At 41.9% G+C, this 20,233-nt stretch overlaps 1 protein-coding gene and 1 long non-coding RNA gene across 5 annotated transcripts in view; one reads left to right on the top strand and one right to left on the bottom strand.

Annotated features, from left to right (window-relative positions):
• Nucleotides 1–20,233, bottom strand: part of LOC120716237 (paired box protein Pax-7-like) — a 142,569-nt gene that overhangs the window by 91,743 nt on the left and 30,593 nt on the right. For all 4 annotated transcript variants that reach the window (XM_040003690.1, XM_040003692.1, XM_040003689.1 and 1 more), the window contains exons 5-7: nt 12,231–12,430; nt 3,826–3,985; nt 2,617–2,816 (exon numbers count right to left, since the gene is read on the bottom strand). In XM_040003690.1, coding sequence (XP_039859624.1) covers nt 2,617–2,816; nt 3,826–3,985; nt 12,231–12,430 — 560 coding nt within the window. The remainder of the gene's footprint in view (nt 1–2,616; nt 2,817–3,825; nt 3,986–12,230; nt 12,431–20,233) is intronic.
• Nucleotides 1,198–16,602, top strand: LOC120716239. The gene is made up of 3 exons (XR_005691848.1): nt 1,198–1,210; nt 5,018–5,024; nt 16,498–16,602. It is a non-coding gene; the product is annotated as an uncharacterized LOC120716239 (long non-coding RNA).

The following is a 20,233-nucleotide window of genomic DNA, read 5'->3' as shown; positions in this document are numbered from 1 at the left end:
TTCTTGTTTAGCACTCGTAATAACACAAACACTAAATCCTCCTTCTCTTGTGCTGTGCCCTGATGATCCACCAGGACAAACTCAGCAGTGTATGAGGAAGAGGAGGAGGAAGAGCCAGCAGGAGCTGACAGATGGAGAGAATAGACAGACTGTTCCCTGTTTGTGTAGGACTGCTAGAAAAGTTTAAAATAACTAATTGTCTGTCCTGAATCAGTCTTATTAGGTAATGTTCAAATAATTTTATCATTCCAGTGTTTTCAGTGTGGGAGAAAGTACTCAGGGCCTTCAAGTTAAACACTATGAAAGGCAGAAACAAGTTTAATATTCAGAAACCTAAAGTATGTATCAGCAGCAGAATGGACCTAAAAATAAATGTTTGTTTCAGTTCTATGAAGCTTTGAGTATTTTGGATTAGTAGTACTGCTGTGTTTGTTGTATCATATTGCTGTAATTTTGCTTTATATATAGATGCTTTATATATTCTGAGGTAAGTTGATCTATAGTGTTACATCATATTCTATAGGGATGTTATGTGTTTGTATACTTTCTGCCCAGTTTGACCCATTTAGCAGAAGTCATACTGTTTAAGGCTCTGATATCTATTCTGTATGAATTAAAGCAGTTATGACATGGTATGATTTTCTCACCCAATAAAGGAATATTTAATATATGAGTCTACTCTTCATTCTATCAGCAACAGTTATCACAGCTCGTACATTTTCTTTTTACGCATATATGTAAGCATTGAGCCAAATTTAGTAATGCCAACATATTAAAAGAACAATATTTGTCTCTTATATATATTACATCTATATATACACTGTCAAAGATACTTGTTTTTGAGTGAAGATTCAAGGTGATTGGAAATTTAAATAAATGCAACTTGAATCTTTACTGAAGCTCAGTATTTGACACAGAGTTCATGCTCACTGCTCTAATATATCATAATAATCTGAGAATGAATATAATATTGTCCATATTATATTTACATTACCAAAGTGAGATGATTTTAGTCTCATGAACAACATTAGCTAATTGTTATTTACTAGCTAATCTTGAAATGACTGTTCAGTACAGAAATGAAGCCCAACAATTATGTTTTTACAGTCCCGTGGTCTCAGCCTCAGATACTCAACTAATCAAAGTGATGTCATAAAAATGAATGAACAACAAAACATTTTTTTCTCCTTCATTTCTGTCAAACAATGCTGTATGAAACGTTTCTCGCGGTTAGTATCATGGTTGCTAGGGAACCTGAGCAGGCTAGACCGTCCCATTTCACAAGCCTCTCACTTCCGCACTTCTCGTACTTTCTAGTACGCGCCGTACCTAGTACACAAACTGCGCGTACTCCGAAGCATACGGTCGCTGGATTGGGACACAGCCACTATTGTAGTCTTAGAGTCATTTTGGTCTCAATGTAATTGACTGGTGTCCCAAGTGCATTAATGCATTTCAGTCCAACAGTGACAAGTTTAATCGATGTATCATTTGTTTGGCCGTAGTCCTGAACTCTCTGAGGCAGACGGAGCTCGCGGCCAGCCTCAAGAAGTGTGCAGTTGGATGGAAGGTGGTACAGTATCTGTGGTACCATTTTGGGAGGAGGGCAGGTGCACCCCAGAACAGACAAAGCAGCAGGGATCACATCCTGCTCAGACCCCAAGAACAAAAAAAAGGTGACTAGTTTCTTGGGACTGGCTGGTATTACCGTCAGTTCATGTAGAACTTGGCAGGGATGACCAGCCCCATGACAGACCTCACCTGAAAGGGTGCCCCAGATCCAGTGTTCGTGCAGGTAAGGAGGGGTCTATTTTTGGAACCCATATTCCACATTCCTGACTTTTCTCTCACTTTCATCCTGCAGACCGATGCCTTGAACAGGGGTCTGGGGTGTATTTTGTCCAAGCAGTTGGGGTTGATTGCCTGCCTGCATATCAGGTCCTTTTGTATCACATCACTCAGTTGACTTTGTCAATGAGAAATATTTAAAAATAAGATTTTATTTGGAACATCTACACTAACTTGTTGTACTGTGGATCATGACAAGAAATGCTAAGCTTAAAACTTACCATAGAGCCATCTGGTTTGTAGTGTCACTACAATCAGGCTCCACACCATAATTAAAATGTTTATTTTCCACAATGGAAATTAATATTTACCTATGGTCATGTTGCGGGAAGCTGCCTAACTTACTCTAGCCATAGCAACAATTTACTTGAATGTCTTGTAAAAATATATAACACAAAAGACTACTGTGACTAAAACACTGTTGGTGAAAACCCACATGCATTATTTCCAGCTCATAATCATGACAGTGCTGTATGAAGTATCACTGCTCCAAGTTGATCAAGTAAAAGATAGACAAAGACTTTAATTTCCTGGTTAAAAGTATCAAAGGCATTAAATGTCAAAATCCATTTTGGTCTATGGCTTGTTTTTTTATTTCCTATTTATATTGAATTAACAACTACTTATCCCCTTCTTTTCTTGCATTTTCAAACAAATATGAATAGAATAAATTATATACACTGAATAGAGTCCTTTCATGTTATATATTTTTATTCATGACTGAGTAAATGCTTATCCTCGTGCATAAAGCAATAAAGCAGGACTTGCCTGTGGAGATAGCCCATTGCTGACAGGGTTGACATGGTTACTAGGAGTACTAGAGTTCATGAAGGTATCAGTGTAGCTGGAGAAGCTGTGCCGGTTGGTTGCCAGACCATAGGCAGTGCTGCCGTCAGGACTTGATAAACCACTCTGGTGCATGGTGGAAGGAGGTAAGGGTTGGGGACGGTGAACAGTAGCCCCACCATCTGAAAAGTAAAACACTTCACACATTGGTTCCTTCCTTTATGTAAATAAGACACTAGCTAGGCTAGGCTACCTGTTCTACCAGTTTGTATACCAGATGAGAAAAAACACATTCCCGAACATATATATATTTAACACCAACATATAAACAACGCAAGTTTGACAACTTAAGTACACCACCATGATGCCCCACAGTATGTTGAACAGAGACCTGCATAGTGTGGATGTGATACCAAATAGGCTTAATTGGAGGCTTCTGTATCTACTTTAGGATGTCTTTACAACTAAACACAACAGGGGAAACTGGGTTAAACCTGACTGACATTTTGATAGTTACAATTACAAATATTTCCAACAGCAGGTTGTATCGCACCTCTCTCTCTGTCTGGGAATTTTTCAGCTTTTTCCAAAATCTACCAAACCAAAATTCATAAACCTTGGAGCAGTGGCAGAGGACGGGCAAAGGAACAACCTGGCATGGAGATTTTGTTTTGTTAAAACTGCAAAATATGCATTGACGTTGGTAGACAATTTCCATAACAGTTTCTTAATGCTTTTCAATACAGTACTAATTCTGTGAGTGCTTTGATGACACGCTAACATTAATTGGGAATGGCATACTCTCTGCAATCAGTTTTTTATTCTGTGAAACCACCTAGTAAGTCATTCTTATAATTGAAACAATACTTTTATTCTGAGGCAATATGCTTTAATGTACTAGATAGAGGACAACACTGCAGTTTCTTCTGCTAGAGATAAGACATTATTGGCATATCAGGACCTCTTCCAGAGAAAAACTTAAATTGATCATTAAATTGTTCCATGCATCCAGTCAAAAAACACACACACACACACACAAAAAAGACCCAGCAATATAGGTGTAAAAGTGCCTATCATGAATCATTATTTGTTGGTAAGAACATGGCCAAAATAGCATAGTATCCACGAACTCCTTAGGAAAACCTATAGGTCACATTTGTAATCTGTCAGTTAAAGGATTATCTGTTCTACCTTGAGTGTTGGTCGGGTAGTTGGATTCTGGCAGCTGATATGTAGGAAGTGTTGGCATCCCTGCAGGAGGAAATCCACCTGGCAGAAGGTGATTGAATGCTGCAAGTTGATTGGCTCCTGCTTGTTTTCGCCACCTGGCCCTTCGATTGCTAAACCACACCTTGAAAGAGAAATATATATAAATAAGCTGGAAGGAAAACACCAAAAATGATAAATGGCCTGTATTTGTATAGCGCTTTACTAGTCCCTAAGGACCCCAAAGCGCTTTACACATCCAGTCACACACCCATTCACACACTGGTGATGGCAAGCTACATTGTAAACACAGCCACCCTGGGGCGCACTGACAGAGGCGAGGCTGCCGGACACTGGCGCCACCGGGCCCTCTGACTACCACCAGTAGGCAACGGGTGAAGTGTCTTGCCCAAGGACACAACGATCGAGACTGTCCAAGCCAGGGCTCGAACCGACAACCTTCCGATTACAAGGCGAACTCCCAACTCTTGAGTCAGCTGAATAGCTGAATTTAAAATCAGCAAGAATTTGCACATTTACATTGATTCTATTCTGATGCCATGCTCTAGGTCTCACAGATTCTCCGCTGAAAGAGAATTTTACCTTTTCTCACCACAAAGTACATACAGATAGTCCTTTTGTGAAATTTCACACAGAGGGCAAGATCCACATTCAAAAGCCTATATTTCATTGTCCCAAATATCTGAAATGATTCAGGACATATAACTTACTCTAAGCATTAATATATTGGGACATGCCATCATTTCAAAGGTAAAACTTCAGCAAATTAATGTTTGTAGTGTGTGTTTCTGTGAGTAAATAAGTTTTTTTTTTCATTATCCACTGTTTCTTCTTGACATTTAGTCCTGCATGTTTGTTTTCATTTCAATTAAACTATACCACTCACATGATTTAACACAGGCATACTTAACACCTACACATCTCTAGGGTCACAGCAGAAATCTTTGCATTGCTTGCAGCTTTCTACCTGCCCACTTTTTCCAGGAATCTTCTTTTTTCATTTAGTGCAAACGAAAATGTGACTTTTATGTAGAGAAGCTGATTTGGACTTCTATATCTGCAGAGCAGACTTAAATTATTACAGCAGGCGTTGTTGCCTTGAGGTACTTGCGCAAAAAACGCAGAAGTAGATCATACGGTCTCACTACCTCTGTAGAAGAGACGTGACGGAAAGGAAACAGAATATGACCTATCATCATTTTAACATGATATCTTTGGATTGCTTTCTAATGCAAGGATGCATAGATGTGGAATGTATATGTTTGTACATTTATAGATACATATTTCTGGCACATTTAGAGACATATTTAAGGCTCTGTGTGTGGAACCCATGTTCCACATTCCTAACTTTTCTCTCCCTTTTATCCTGCAGACCAATGCCTTGAACAGGGGTCTGAGGGGGTATTTTGTCCAAGCAGTTAAGGTGGGGTTGATTGCCTATCTACGTGTCAGGTCCTTTTGTATCACATCCCTCAGTTGACATTGTCAATGAATAAATCTTTAAATATAAGACTCAATTTGGAAAATCTACTCTGGGACAAGAAACACTAAGTTTAAAACTTGCCATAGAGCCCTCTGGTTTGTAAGATTTCCTCAGTAAGAAAGTGTCTCTATAGTCAGGCTCCACACCATAATTAAAATGTTTATTTTCAGGAGCGGGACCACACCTCCAAACATGTTCCTTCCGGTTGTAATCTATATAGGTTTTCCCCAGTTCTGCAAACTGTTCATTCTCGTTCATTCCCCAACCTCCCTCCCTCTTTGTTCTCAATTCTTTAACTTCTTCACTCCTATTTAGTACATGGGAATCTGCCAGGCCTGGGAGCCGTCGCCAGTCCCCTTCGAAGCCTTCCCTAAACCGCAGCTCAATTCATGTCCAACCATTCGCCTTTACCTACTAAAACGCTGTCAAACCTAAAATGAGGATGTGGGCCCAGCTAGTGAATCAAGCCTAAAGGATAATGTACCAAAGCTATCCTTGGAATTCAAAACAAAAACTGAACTTCATATCAGTTGCGCCAACAGAATAGAATAGAATAGAATAGAATAGAATAGAATAGAATAGCCTTTATTGTCATTGTACAGAGTACAACGAAATTGGAGTGCCACTCCGTTGGTGCAAGTTTCAATAATAAATATAAATGTAAAATATAAAAAGTACAAAAAAAAAACAATCGTAAGTACTCAAACAATAGTATGTACAATATATACAGGATAGCAGCATTAATATAATGACAGTATGAATAGCAGCATAATATAATGACAGTGACGGTATGGAATAGGTTCAATTGTTTTTGTGCTTATTTACTACGGTGATAGCTCTGGGAAAGAAGCTATCCCTGAATCTGTTTGTCCTGGTTTTATGTGACCTGTACCGTCGGCCTGACGGTAATAGTTCAAACAGTTGGTTGCTGGGGTGAGAGTGGTCCTTGATGATATTGCCAGCTCTGCTGAGGTACCGAGAGTTTGCAGTGACCTCCAGGCTGGGCAGAGAGCAGCCAGTGATCTTCTGGGCTGTGTTGATGACCCTCTGCAGTACTTTCCTGTCTGCAGCTGAGCACCCTGCATACCATGTTGTTATGCCGTACGTTAGGATGCTCTCTATGGTGGCTCTGTAAAATGTCACCAGCAGCCTCTCCTCCAGGTTGTTCCTCCTGAGCACTCTCAGAAAGTGGAGACGCTGCTGGGCCTTTTTAACCACCGCTGTAGTATTTGCAGTCCAGGAGAGGTCATCAGATATCTGCACGCCCAGAAACCTCATGGAGTGTACCCTCTCCACACAGCTCCCGTGAATGTAAAGTGGGGCCGGGTCTGCTCTGCCCTTCCTGAAGTCCAAGATAAGTTCTTTAGTTTTCGTGGTGTTCAGTTGGAGGTTGTTAACTGAACACCACTCAGTCAGTCTGTTGACCTCATCTCTGTAGTCCGACTCATCCCCCCTTGAGATGAGTCCAACCACTGTGGTGTCATCCGCGAACTTTATGATGGTGTTTGAGAGATGGGTAGGGGAGCAGTCGGATGTGTAGAGCGTAAACAGGAGGGGACTCAAAACACATCCTTGTGGAGACCCAGTGCTGAGTGTGATGGTGCTGGACCGGTGGGGGCCGAGTCTGACAGACTGTGGTCTATTTGTCAGGAAGTCCTTGATCCAGAGGCAGATGGGGGTGGAGAGTCCCAGGTGAGACAGTTTCTGGACCAGGATCTCCGGGATGATATGATTGAATGCTGAGCTGAAGTCCAGAAAGAGCATTCTCACATAGCTTCCTCGGTGCTCCAGGTGACTCAGCGCAGTGTGGAGCGCTATGGTGATAGCGTCCTCGGTGGAACGATTTGTCCTGTAGGCAAATTGGTGGGGGTCCAGAGTGGGAGGCAGACCGGCCCTGATGGGCTGACAGACCAGTCTCTCAAAGCACTTCATCACTACAGGCGTAAGTGCAACAGGCCTGTAGTCATTTGGGCTGGCCACAGCTGTCTTCTTGGCGATGGGGATGATGGTGGAGGTTTTGAGGCAGGGCGGGACGGTGTTTGATGACAAGGAAAGGTTGAAGATTTTAGTGAAGACTCCGGTCAGTTCGTCAGCACATGCTCTGAGAACCTTTCCATGTATTCCATCAGGACCTGCCGCCTTCCTGGGATTCACTGACCTTAGAACACACCTCACTTGGTGCTCCCTAAGTGTTAGTGTGCCAGTGCTGGGGGCGGGTGGAAGTGGTGTGGCAGCTGAGGGCTTGGTCGTCTCAAAGCGGGCGAAGAAACGGTTTAGATCCTCAGCCAGTGAGGCATCAGTCCTAGATGTTGCCTGGTTATTGCTTCTGTAGTTGGTAATGTGATTGATCCCCTGCCACATTTTTCTGGGGTCGTTGTCAGCAAAGTGATCTTCAATCCTCCTCCTATAGGCAGCCTTAGCTTTCCTGATGCCTCTACTCAGGTCTGCCCTGGCCGCCCTATACGCAGCCCTGTCCCCTGACTTGAAGGCAGTGTTGCGGCTTTTTAGGAGGGATTGCACTTCGCTATTCATCCAGGGTTTTTGATTTGGAAACACCCTGACCCTTTTGTTGACGGTGACATTGTCAACACACAACATCGCTGTGGAACAAGATAAAAATCCATCATCCAAGGAAAGTCTCCACAAAACTCAATCCAGTGAGTGAAGACGGGGCTCTAGCTGTGGCCTCTGGAAGAAACACTCCCTAGGCTTCCTTTCCTCCTGCTATGGCAGACCACTCCTCCACAGTGGCGCCCTGTTCCACTCCTGTATTTGCTGACCTCTGTACCCTCCAACCACCCACCAAGAACGTCACTGCAGACTCTGGAGTGACTGAAAAAATGAGATCACAGATACAAGCTGGGGAAATGAGCTTCCTCCTTAGATTGGATGGCTTCTCCCTTAGCGATAGGGTAAAGGGATTAGCGATCCAGGGGGGGCTCAGAGTAGAGCTGCTACTCTACCACATCAAAAGGACCCAGTTAAGGTGGTTCAGGCATCTGATGAGGATGCCTCTGGGAACAGTTTCCTGTGCATGTGCCCCCGAGAGGAAGTCCTAGGGCAGACCTAAGACATGCTGGACAGACTAAATCTATCAGCTGGCCTTGGAATGCATTGGTGTTCCCAGGAGAAGGCGGCTGGGGAGAGGAAGGTTTGGGCTTCTCTGCTTAGGCTGTTGCCCTCTCAACCAACCCCAGATAAGTGGAAGAAAATGGAAGGATGGATAGTTAAATTGAATTGACCTCAACAGCTGGTGAAGAGATGAATGCTTCCCTCCAAGGATGTGGACAAGTGGAAGAAGAAATTATCTGACAGATAACTAACTCAAGCAGAGAAAGCAATCCTTTTGAACGATTTTAATTTTGATGTCAAATCAAAAAAATCTCGCATTTGGAACTAATTACAGCCACAGATTCAGTAATCCAAAAGAACAACACTGTGGATGCAGAGACAGAGCAACTGCAGAGGAAAGTGTCAGCCTGTCTTAGCAACACAAGGCCCCCAACCTCCAGTATCACAGACTGTCTGATGCACTTGAAAACAGACAATGCTTCTGATCACATCTCATGCAACAGATTATACCCAAGGGAAACTATACCGAGTCAGTATGGTGTACCAGTGATACCTAAATAAGGGGGTATTTTTAAAGTTCATTGTCAGTGTGATCAATCAGTTACCTCCAACACCTCAAAGTTCCTGGCTTGAAGTTTGTGGAGAAAGGGAAAGATGCTGTGAGGGCAGAAGAAATAAGTGTCTCTTACGACATTATGTCTGTCTTTACTTGTCTTCCAGCTACTGATTACATGGTAGTTTGTACACTGAAAAGAGTTAAAGAAGCAGGCACCCGATTGGTCGGTAATGAGGGTGGTCCTATTCTGAAGTGGAATCACTGTGTAATTTCTTACAAAGTCCACATAAAAGGACCAGTACTAGAAACGTAGGTGTGTCATGGATTCCATAGGCACAACCCCGTTCATTTCCAATGATTCTGACCAACTATAATAGATGTTTCTAGAACAAAATGGGTTGCTAATTGCAGCCATGCAAAATCAGTAATTTCAGTGACAATCATTCAAGCTGACTATAACTGGTTTTATTTTTTGTTTCTCCATGTTTATACATTAAGTAGTACTGAAACAATGATTTGATTTGACACACCACAAATATTTTTTAGTTACAGTCTTTGCAGTTCTCTGTTTCCCATCACTATATCTCTACCATACAGTATTTAATATTAATATATTTTTTGAAACCTTCCATGGCCTCAGCTTAAGGACACAGAAATAGTATTCAAATGTAGTGTAAAGTTATAACTAGGCCTACTTAACTGTGCCATAATCCAAAGTTACAAATTTTGTCAACATGAATGAGAAATAGTTAGCTTCAAAGCAAGTTAGAAGGTGGGCATTGAGTTGGATTTTTTTTTTAAAATTTGTACTCCAGTAACTTATTCTGTGAGTAGGATGGACGTAAAATGACCATTGTCAAGTCGAGGCATACAGATAATTCTGAGGTCGGCATTTATGACCTAAGTGGCAGGCATGGAGGAGTTTCCATGCCACGCTGGTTTCTCATTGTCTCAGTTTTCTGTGACTTGATTGAGCCACTTTGCAGTTATGGCTTAAAGTTCCCCTGAGAGCGAAGACTTCCATGATCTGCTCTGATTTTTACAATGAGTGGTAGACTCTAAACTGGTGGGAAAAACAAATTCCAGCCAAGAATCTGGGAGTGAGACATGCAAGAGGAATGCAGCACCCACCCTACTGCTGAAAACTTACAGCTGTTGTTAGAACTCTACAATATTTTCCCAAACACAACTGAGGCACTGTGAAGCTGTCAAACAGAGACCAAAGCCAGTTTCCTTAGTGGAGATGTGAACAGCTGGCAGAGTCTCCAGAAGTTAGAGAGAGTTAGTCTTGCACACTGAACAAATATATAAAACACTGTGAAAAAGTCTCACACCTCATTTCGTTATATTTTGCTAAGAATATGGGAAATGTACAGTGATGTACAACAAACATACTTGAAAGTCCAGAGTTTGTACACTTCTCATGAGATTAAAAGTCAGTATTTCTATGACCAACTTTATTGTTCATCACAGCTTGAACTGTTTTTGGCAGCCATGCCAATCAGAAACTTTGCATCGGGGTCAAAATCTGACAGTACTTTTCTGCATTCATAATTGAAATGCAGCCAGTAGTTCTTCTTTAATGTGGCATACCAGAACATTCTCTCCCACTTTCCCTTCCTTATAAATGGCTTCTTGACCACCACCTTTGTTGAGCAATAGATGAATCAACTGAAGGACCAGAACTGTCTCTCAGGTCCTGTGTCAGGTCATTTTATCCTGTTATGGACATTTCTTATATCTTTCATCTACTTTAGATTCCTTTTAAGACGTCCTATTTTTTGTACTCTAGTTGTCCAGTTTCCTCATTTTTTAAGGATTCACTCCAAAGCAAGCTGGTGAGCAAACCGATCTTTAATCATAACCTTCTTGGTGCAAAAATACAATTTTACGCCTGCCAACCTGTGTAATCATTAACACAATGATGTGAAAGAAAATAATGTATTTTTGTAACAAGCTACTTAGTTTGTTCATTGTTTTTATTTCATCATCATGTTCCTTAGAACATTTTAAAATTCGGTCTTTGTTAAGTTGTCTGTTATGTATTGACACTGGCCAGCAAAGACAGAGGGACCATGAGGTCCCTCTGTCTTTGCTGGCCTGACCTGCCATTTCGGGGGTGGGGTTCCCTCCACCTCAAGCCCTCTTTCTCTCCCTCCTCTGTGTGTGTGTGTGGTGTTCTTTTCTTTTTGCAGCATTGGGACCTTTAAGAAGTTCCCACTCTTGAGCCACATACACTTGCTGGCAATCATACATATGCCGCTGATGTTCCCGTCAAGGGGCACTATTTAGTAGAGCCGTTGAGCTTCAATCAACACTGCATCATTGAGTGACAATAGTTAGTTGAACCCTGGCTCATCCAAAGAAGTGATCTTGTTGTGTTTCTCTTAGTGAAGGAAACTAAGCCATGGAGAGTTTTGGAGAGAGCACCAAGGTTTTCGTAAATATTTCGGAAAGAACTGTGGAGAGTGTGTTTGGGAGAAATTGCCCCACCACTGAGAAAATCACATTTTGTTGGAACTGCTTTGCACCTTGTTTTTTCACTGTAAATAACCTTACTGTAACTGTTCAGGAAGTCTTGTGACTGGGTTCTGTTACTGTGCCATTTGGCAAACCCGACAGACACAACACTGGTTCATCCTTTGAGTTAGGTGCCTTTTTATGTTTGAATGACACATAGGTCAGAGTTAGCATGCAAAACACATCTGAATATGTTCAATGGAATAGAAAAAATTAGTTAAAGAGAATTAAAAAAAAAAAAAAAAACTTTGGAAGGTTTCCAGAAACCTGAAAAACCTTTGCTCATTTTTAAAAATGACTGGACAGTCTTGCTCATTAAAAGCAAAATATAAAGAAACAAGTGATGGCTCAAGACTTCTGAATAGTACAGCAAGTTAGTAGAATATAGTAGAATGCTGCATAGTCAGCAGTAAAGGTTCTAACCAGTCTGTGTGATTTTAAAAAAGCAAATATTTTACTAATTAATCTACTGAGAATGTTGCAGCATTGTGTTCGACGACACACAGGTTCTCAATAAAAAACATTATTCATGTTCTTATAGAGATGCTCTCTATCAGTCCCTCAGTTCAAGTAGTGAGTTTCAACATTTGAAATGAGTAAGTGTGTCTTTGTGTGTGGGTTTAATGTTTAAAAAAAAAAAAGAGATCAAGGATGGAATGAAAAATAGACAGATGAAGGGTGTAACGCGTGGCTGGAGAGATCTATGGATTAATGGATAGTTGAATACTAATGCATTACCTGGACCCTGGCCTCAGTAAGTTTTGTTCTCTGGGCCAGCTCCTCTCTAGTGTAAATATCAGGATAATGTGTTCTTTCAAAAGCCTTCTCCAGCTCCTCCAGCTGCTCCGCTGTGAAAGTAGTCCGACTCCTACGCTGTTTCCTCTTCAGTGGAAGGTCAGGCTCTGATTCCACGTCTGACGATTCATCCATCCGGCTGCCTGAATAAGCACAAGGTAAATACAAAGGTATTTAGAGCATTTAGGAAGACTTTAGTCATCATGTTTTTGTGAACATGTATTAATGCAGAATATTCACAGGACAACTGAGAATTACAAACAAATTGCCAAAATTTATAGTTGCAATGGGATGCTAACCATAACCTCATATTTAAAAGTCATTAGCATAAAGTTTGAACTTCCATGAAGATACCCTCTCTTGATTAACTAATTTGAAATGCTGTTAATTTATAAAGTCTGCTCTCAAAACAAAGGTTCCGCTTCAGGTTCCTTTATCTGTTCCTTTTTGTTAAACCTTGTTGTTTTACATTTTGGAATCAGAAACCTTTGCCCAGAAGAAAGAAACTGAAACTCACTATGCAAGGATGGTAAATTAAACCATTATTAATTAAGAAGAACAAGATAAGTCTTTACACTATTACTTTGGTATTATTCACTAAAATGACCTGAAATGCACTGAAACATAATTACCATTTCATGGTAATGTACAGGGTGGCCATTTATATGGATACACCATAATAAAATGGGAATGGTTGGTGATATTAAAGTCCTGTTTGTGGCACATATGTGAGGGGGCAAACTCCTCAAGATGGGTGGTGACCATGGTGGCCATTTAGAAGTCGGCCATCTTGGATAGAACTTTTGTTTTTTCAATAGGAAGAGGGCCATGTGACACATCAAACTTATTGGTAATGTCACAAGAAAAACAATGGTGTGCTTGATTTCAACGTAACTTTATTCTTTCATGAGTTATTTACAAGTTTCTGACCACTTATAAAATGTGTTCAATGTCCTGCCCATTGTGTTGGATTGTCAATGCAACCCTCTTCTCCCACTCTTCACACACTGATAGCAACACCGCAGGAGAAATGCCAGCACAGGCATCCAGTATCCGTAGTTTCAGGTGCTGCACATCTCGTATCTTCACACCATAGACAATTGCCTTCAGATGACCCCAAAGATAAAAGTCTAAGGGGGTCAGATTGGGAGACCTTTGGGGGCCATTCAACTGGCCCACGAAGACCAATCCACTTTCCAGGAAACTGTTCATCTAGGAATGCTCGGCCCTGGCACCCATAATGTGGTGGTGCACCATCTTGCTGGAAAAAATCAGGGAACGTGCCAGCTTCAGTGCATAAAGAGGGAAACACATCATCATGTAGCAATTTCAAATATCCAGTGGCCTTGAGGTTTTCATTGATGAAGAATGGACCCACTATCGTTGTACCTCATATACCACACCAAACCATCACTTTTGTTGGTCCAACAGTCTTGGAGGGATCCATCCAATGTGGGTTAGTGTCAGACCAATAGCGGTGGTTTTGTTTGTTAACTTCACCATTCACATAAAAGTTTGCCTCATCACTGAACAAAATCTTCTGCGTAAACTGAGGGTCCTGTTCCAATTTTTGTTTTGCCCATTCTGCAAATTCTGTGCGCCGATCTGGGTCATCCTCGTTGAGATGCTGCAGTAGCTGGAGTTTGTAAGGGTGCCATTTGTGAGTAGCTAATATCCACCAAAGGGATGTTCGGCTAATGCCACTCTCCAGTGACATGCAGCGAGTGCTACGCTGTGGGCTCTTGCTGAATGAAACTAGGACAGCCACTGATGTTTCTTCATTAGTGACAGTTTTCTTGCATCCACATTTTGGCAAATCCGACACTGAACCAGTTTCACGAAACTTAGCAAGCAGTTTACTAACTGTAGCATGGGAGATGGGTGGTCTCATAGGGTGTATTGCATTGTCTTGCTGCAATGACCAGTTTACCAGATATCAACACAATTTCGATCCGCTCCTCCCGTGTTAACCTCTTCAACATGTCAATGGCTGTGAACAAAGTTACTTGTAAATAAGTCATGAAAGAATAATGTTACGTTGAAACCAAGCAGCACGGTGGTACCGTGGTTAGCACTGTTGCCGCACAGCAAGAAGGTCCTGAGTTCAATTCCACCATCAGGCCGGGGTCTTTCTGTGTGGAGTTTGCATGTTCTACCCGTGTTTGCGTGGGTTCCCTCCGGGTACTCTGGCTTCCTCCCACCGTCCAAAGACATGCAACTTGTGGGGATAGGTTAATTGGATAATCCAAATTGTCACTAGGTGTGAATGTGCGAGTGAATGTGAGTGCGAATGGTTGTCTGTCCCTGTGTGTTGGCCCTGCGACAGACTGGCGACCTGTCCAGAGTGTACCCCCGCCTCTCGCCCTATGACAGCTGGGATAGGCTCCAGCGCCCCCCGCAACCCTGAAAAAAAGGATAAGCGAATGAATGGATGGATGAAACCAAGCACACCATTGTTTTTCTTGTGACATTACCAATAAGTTTGATGTGTCACATGGCCCTCTTCCTATTGAAAAAACAAAAGTTCTATCCAAGATGGCCGACTTCTAAATGGCCACCATGGTCACCACCGATCTTGAGGAGTTTGCCCCCTCACATATACTAATGTGCCACAAACAGAACTTTAATATCACCAACCATTCCCATTTTATTACGGTGTATCCATATAAATGGCCCACCCTGTAGGTAATGTAGCTCAGGAGGTAGAGCAGGTCGAACGATTCCTGGCTCCCCCAGTCTGCATACCAAATATCCATGGGCAAGATACTAACCCCCACTTGCTCTCCAATGCATCCATCTGAGTATGAATGCGTATGAGTGTATATTAGTTAGAAAGTACTGACAAAGCATAGAGTGCTTGTGTGAGTGGGTGTGTATGGGTGAATTCGGCATGTTGTATACAGCGCTTTGAGTACTCCAGGAGATTAGAAAAGCACTATATAAGAATCAGTCCATTTACCATTCACAACAGCACAAATTCCTCTCATATTGAGAACACACATACAGTCTTTGTTTTGTTGTTTATGTTTGAACATAAAACTAACAAATCAAAGCAAAGTTGGAAAAACAGCCCAAAGAGACTTCAAAGCAATCACTGCAGTGATTCTGCTTTAGGAACATGAATAGGTAAAAGGTGATAAAAGGCTTGACTGCTTATCACTGCCTTTGTTACCTGCTCAAGATCAGGCTCTGGCTGCTAGGCTGAAGTCAGCATACACTCAGCTTTAACATCATTCTGGGTTCTTGGCTAGCTTTGTGTTAGCATGCTGTCTGTGCAGATGCTTGCAAAGAGACAAAGTCCTGTTAGCCACAGACACAGAGCACCAGCCATACCTCAGCGCAGCAAAGCTGCCATGCAGGAGCTGGCAGTGGGTCAGAAACTGATCTGTAAATACAAGAATGGCCATTATTACCAGAGCAAATGTGGTGCTAACCACGGCTAAGTTCTATGAAGTGGTGTTTGACGACGACTCGTTCTATGACAACCTCTTCCCTGAGGATATTAAAAACTGTGTCCACCTCGGTCCACCCACTAAAGGTTGGAAGAAAGGAACCTCCAGCAGATCCAGACTCAGGCAGGGCCAGCCATAGTGACAAAAGACTCGGTATGGAAGAGAGTCCAAGAATTATAATAACTAATGATTAAATGCAGATTGGTATATAAACACAGTTAATAAAAATTGCAGCACAACTAAGGGAGGATTCAGGGTCACCTGATCCAGCTATAACCATATGCTTTATCAAAGGAAAGCTTTAAACCTAATCTTGAAAGTAGAGAGGGTATCTGTCTCCTGACTCCAAACTGGGAACTAGTTCCACAGAAGATTGGCCTGAAAACTGAAGGCTCTGCTTCCCATTCTACTTTTAAACATTCTAGGAACCACAAGTAAGCCTGCAGTCTAGTCAAAGACATCTACTGGGAGTCAGGAAGTCTTTAGGGCAACCTGATAATAATGAGTGACAGTAGTCCACCCTAGAAGTAATAAATGAATGAACTAGTTTTTCATCATCACTCTGAGACAGGATGTTTCTAAGTGTTGAGAAGTTGCAGAAATGTAATGCAGTTCTACATACCTGTGTAATATACACATTGAAGGGCATACCTGGTCAAAAATCATTGATTCCTCACAGTATTACTGGACACCAAGGTAATGTTATCCAGATTATTTGGTTGAACACCATATTTCTAAGATATTTATTTAGGGCACAGTAACGGTGTGTTCACACCGAACGCGATGGACGCGAATAGAGCGTCAGGTTTACATGTAAAGTCAATGGAAAAGCGCAATGACACGTGATTGCGGGTCCCGCGAAAATTCGGAAGCAGATTTCGTCGCGAAAACGCGAAAACACATGAAGCGCGCGTCAGTGTAGCACGTCTGGCGCGTTTGACTCGCGAATAAAACCACACACGTGAGTTTTTGTGTTGCATTTTGTGCATACGCGCGTTTCGCGTCTACCGCTCGAGTTGGAAAAATCTGAACTCCAGCGTCAAATCGCGCCGCGACAACCAATCAGGAGCCTGGTGACGTGGCTGTGACCTAGGTCAAAGGGGCAGATCCAGCCCTTCATACTTCAATGGAGGGAAGGCTAATCTATGCCGTAGCAAACAACCCGGAGCTGTACGACACCAGCTGCTTTCTGTACTGAGACAGGAATAAAAAGGACCGAGCTTGGAGGAAGATATGTGAAGAGATCGGGCAACCTGGTAAGTTCATTCATTTCTCTTTTGAAAGTTTTCACTGACCCGGGGAAGCCGCACAAAAGCTAGCAAGCCACCGCTATTTTCCCACTGACGTACCGTTCTCCTTTTATGCATGTTGTCATTTAGGAATATATTTTATTGTTTATATATCCTGTTTGGGTTTTTTTTGATGTTGAAATTAAAATCTAGTAGCAGTCTTCTCATTTCTTTGTGTTTTGTGCTGTTTTACAGGCCCACAGAGGAGGACAGCTCTGAGGCAGATGAGGGACGGGTCCCAGGACGGTCCATCGGCGGTGGAGCTGGCCATCCTGGAGTCCCTGAAGAGGCCACACCAGTCTCCAATGGAGCATTTCCTCCTCAGCCTTGTTCCTGCTCTGGAGAGCAGCTGGGTCCTTTTTATTCCTGTCTCTCTGTAAATACTTATATTTTATATATTTATGTTTAATGTTTTTCTGTGTGAGAATTTTAATATTATTTCAAATAAATTTTTATAATGACTAATGTCTCAGTTCTACTAGACAGCAAAGGTTGGCACAAAACTTGACACATGTAGAATTTATTTCATATTATACTAATGACAAAATATACTAATACAGTGGGATGCAAAAGTTTGGGCAACATTGCTAATAGCCATCATTTTCCTGTATAAATCGTTGTTACAATAAAAAACGTCAGTTAAATATATCATATAGGAGACACACACAGTGATATTTGAGAAGTGAAAAGAAGTTCACTGGATTTACAGAAAGTGTGCAATAATTGTTTAAACAAAATCAAGCAGGTGCATAAATTTGGGCACCACAAAAAAAGAAATGGAATAAATATTTAGTGTATATCAATGTGTGTGTCTCCTATATGATATATGGGGTTCCTTTGGGCGTGCTTCCCATCCAGAGCTCCACAGCACAGAGGGAAGTTCCAGCGCTCCTGGAATCCCTCTGTGATGGACCGCCAGTCTTCAGTTGAAGGCACAGCCATGAAATCGTCCACTAGACAGTCCCAGATGGCCGTCGCTACCTGGGGGATGATCTGGCTCACCGTGGACACACCAACTCGAAAACTGAACGCGATGGTCCTGAAGGAGTCCCCAGTGGCAAGGAACCTGGACAAAATTGTTTAAAATGAGTATTATGTGTACTGCAGTTACAAAATACATTATTGAAATTCCAAAATTACAAATTACAAAACATAAATCTTACATAAAACATTTTGTAATTATAAGGATAATTACATGATATATATTAGATATAATCTAAAACAGTCTGCGGTGATTATATACAAATATTCAACTATCCCAGAATTAAACCAGGTCTAAATAAAAAGGAGTGAGTATCACTACAAAGGTTAACTCAGTGGTCCTAATGCTACAGTTTGATATCAGCAAACACCGAGCGCATACATTGATATGACACCACAGCTATGCTATCATTGCAAACACTGATAACAGCATAAATCGAATTAAATCAGGACTTGATGAGACCTGAGTATCACTAGAAATATTATAAACAGTCGTTTCCGTACCACAGTTTGCTATCAGTAAACACCGAGAGCATTCACTGTTAGCATAGCACATCCATGTTAGCAGTGTATAAATGGATGGTTTAGCATATATTAGCACAGGTATCAATAAAGGACTACCGTATTAAATACTTTTACTAACCTCAGGCAGATGGACAGGCGCTCTGCAGGTGGGATTGAGCGCCTGTAATTAGTGTCTAGGCGGGCGATTCTGGGACCGACACGGGAAAGCAGGTCCTCAAACTGGCCGAGTGAAAGACGGTGATATCGCTGGAATCGGCCGTCATCCAGGCGCAGCTCCTGGAGCAAATGGTGAAACTCACCAAACTGCTCACGCCTCTGGAAGACCTGATGGACCCAGGTACGGCGAGGACGTCTTTTTTTACGCCGCTGCTCTGCTCTCCACAGTACATAGAGAAGGGAGACTCTCTCTTCAAGCGCTAGCTCGACAGCTGCCATCTTGCAAAGATACCGTCTGGCACAACTTCCTCCCATATTCCTCCCACATTTCCGGTTCACGATTTTGACGTGCGATGGATTTTTCTTGGACACGTGTTGAGGCGCGAATGTGCACGCGTCAAATTAGGGGTGTTTGGGGTGTTTTTGTTCGCGTCCATCGCGTTCGGTGTGAACACACCGTAAGACAAGATGAGATGAGACAAGGCGAGATACGATACAATCTGATGTAAAATGATAAGATAGCCTTTATTAGTGCCACAGTTGGGAAATTCACATCCTCAGTTTTATCTGAATTTAGAAACAAGAAACTGGTGATCTTCATGTCTTTATGTCTTTAAGACATTCTAGTAGTTTAACTAAATGGTTATGTATGATTCGTCTGGCTTCATGGATAGATAGAGCAGGATATAATCTGCATAGCAATGAAAATGTATGTTATGCCTTGCTATACTACATGCTTACTGTAAGCATGTAGTATTTACAGTTTTTCTCACATCACTATCAATCTTTGCACAGCAGTTAGTGTATTTCTCATAACAATTGGTGCAAACTGCAAAACCTAGTGGATAATCTGTAAAAGCAGGTCACTTGCTCAAAATCGATAATCCAGTCCTCAAAAGCAAGTACTTATGTCAATGAAACTGCCAGTGTCATCAAAATGAGAAGTCGTGACACCATCTTTATTAACAAGATAGTCAAGAGGCTTTGTCATGTTTTCATCATGACAGTGTACAGTATTCTCTCAGTGTTTTCCAATGCAAAAAAAGGTCAGAACTCAGCGACACTACCTGAAAATGCTGAAGACAGCACTATACACTTTTTGCACAGCCATTTACAGTAATGTATACTAAACATGAGATATTATGAGATGTTGGATTACTGTCCAGTACTATACATACCTGTTCTCCCTATGAAATGCTTGAATGATTGAATTCACAGTGGTTCTTCCAACACCCTCCGACCAGCCTCATCCATTGTGAGGCCGTGATTGTCAACATGGTCAACATGTTGCCCTAATTTCATTCGGAATCTGCCTATGTATTTGGTGTCTTCTCCCTCTTCCCCTGTTTTGTCCCCCCTGCCCTATTCACCCCTATTCCATGATGCTGACCTTCCATTTCTGTGTCACAGAATTGTAGAAATGGTACACACTATGTCCTGCTCGGTTCATAAATGCTTGCCAATTGAGGGTTCATGAGATTGATCCATGAGTGACTGTGAACAAGTGGCTTGTCATTGCTTACAACTAATACTTCACACACCT

Source organism: Simochromis diagramma, unplaced genomic scaffold (assembly GCF_900408965.1).
Source record: "Simochromis diagramma unplaced genomic scaffold, fSimDia1.1 OVJJ01000466.1, whole genome shotgun sequence".
NCBI classification, from domain to species: Eukaryota; Metazoa; Chordata; class Actinopteri; order Cichliformes; family Cichlidae; genus Simochromis; species Simochromis diagramma.
This window is presented reverse-complemented; position numbering and strand designations above follow the sequence as displayed.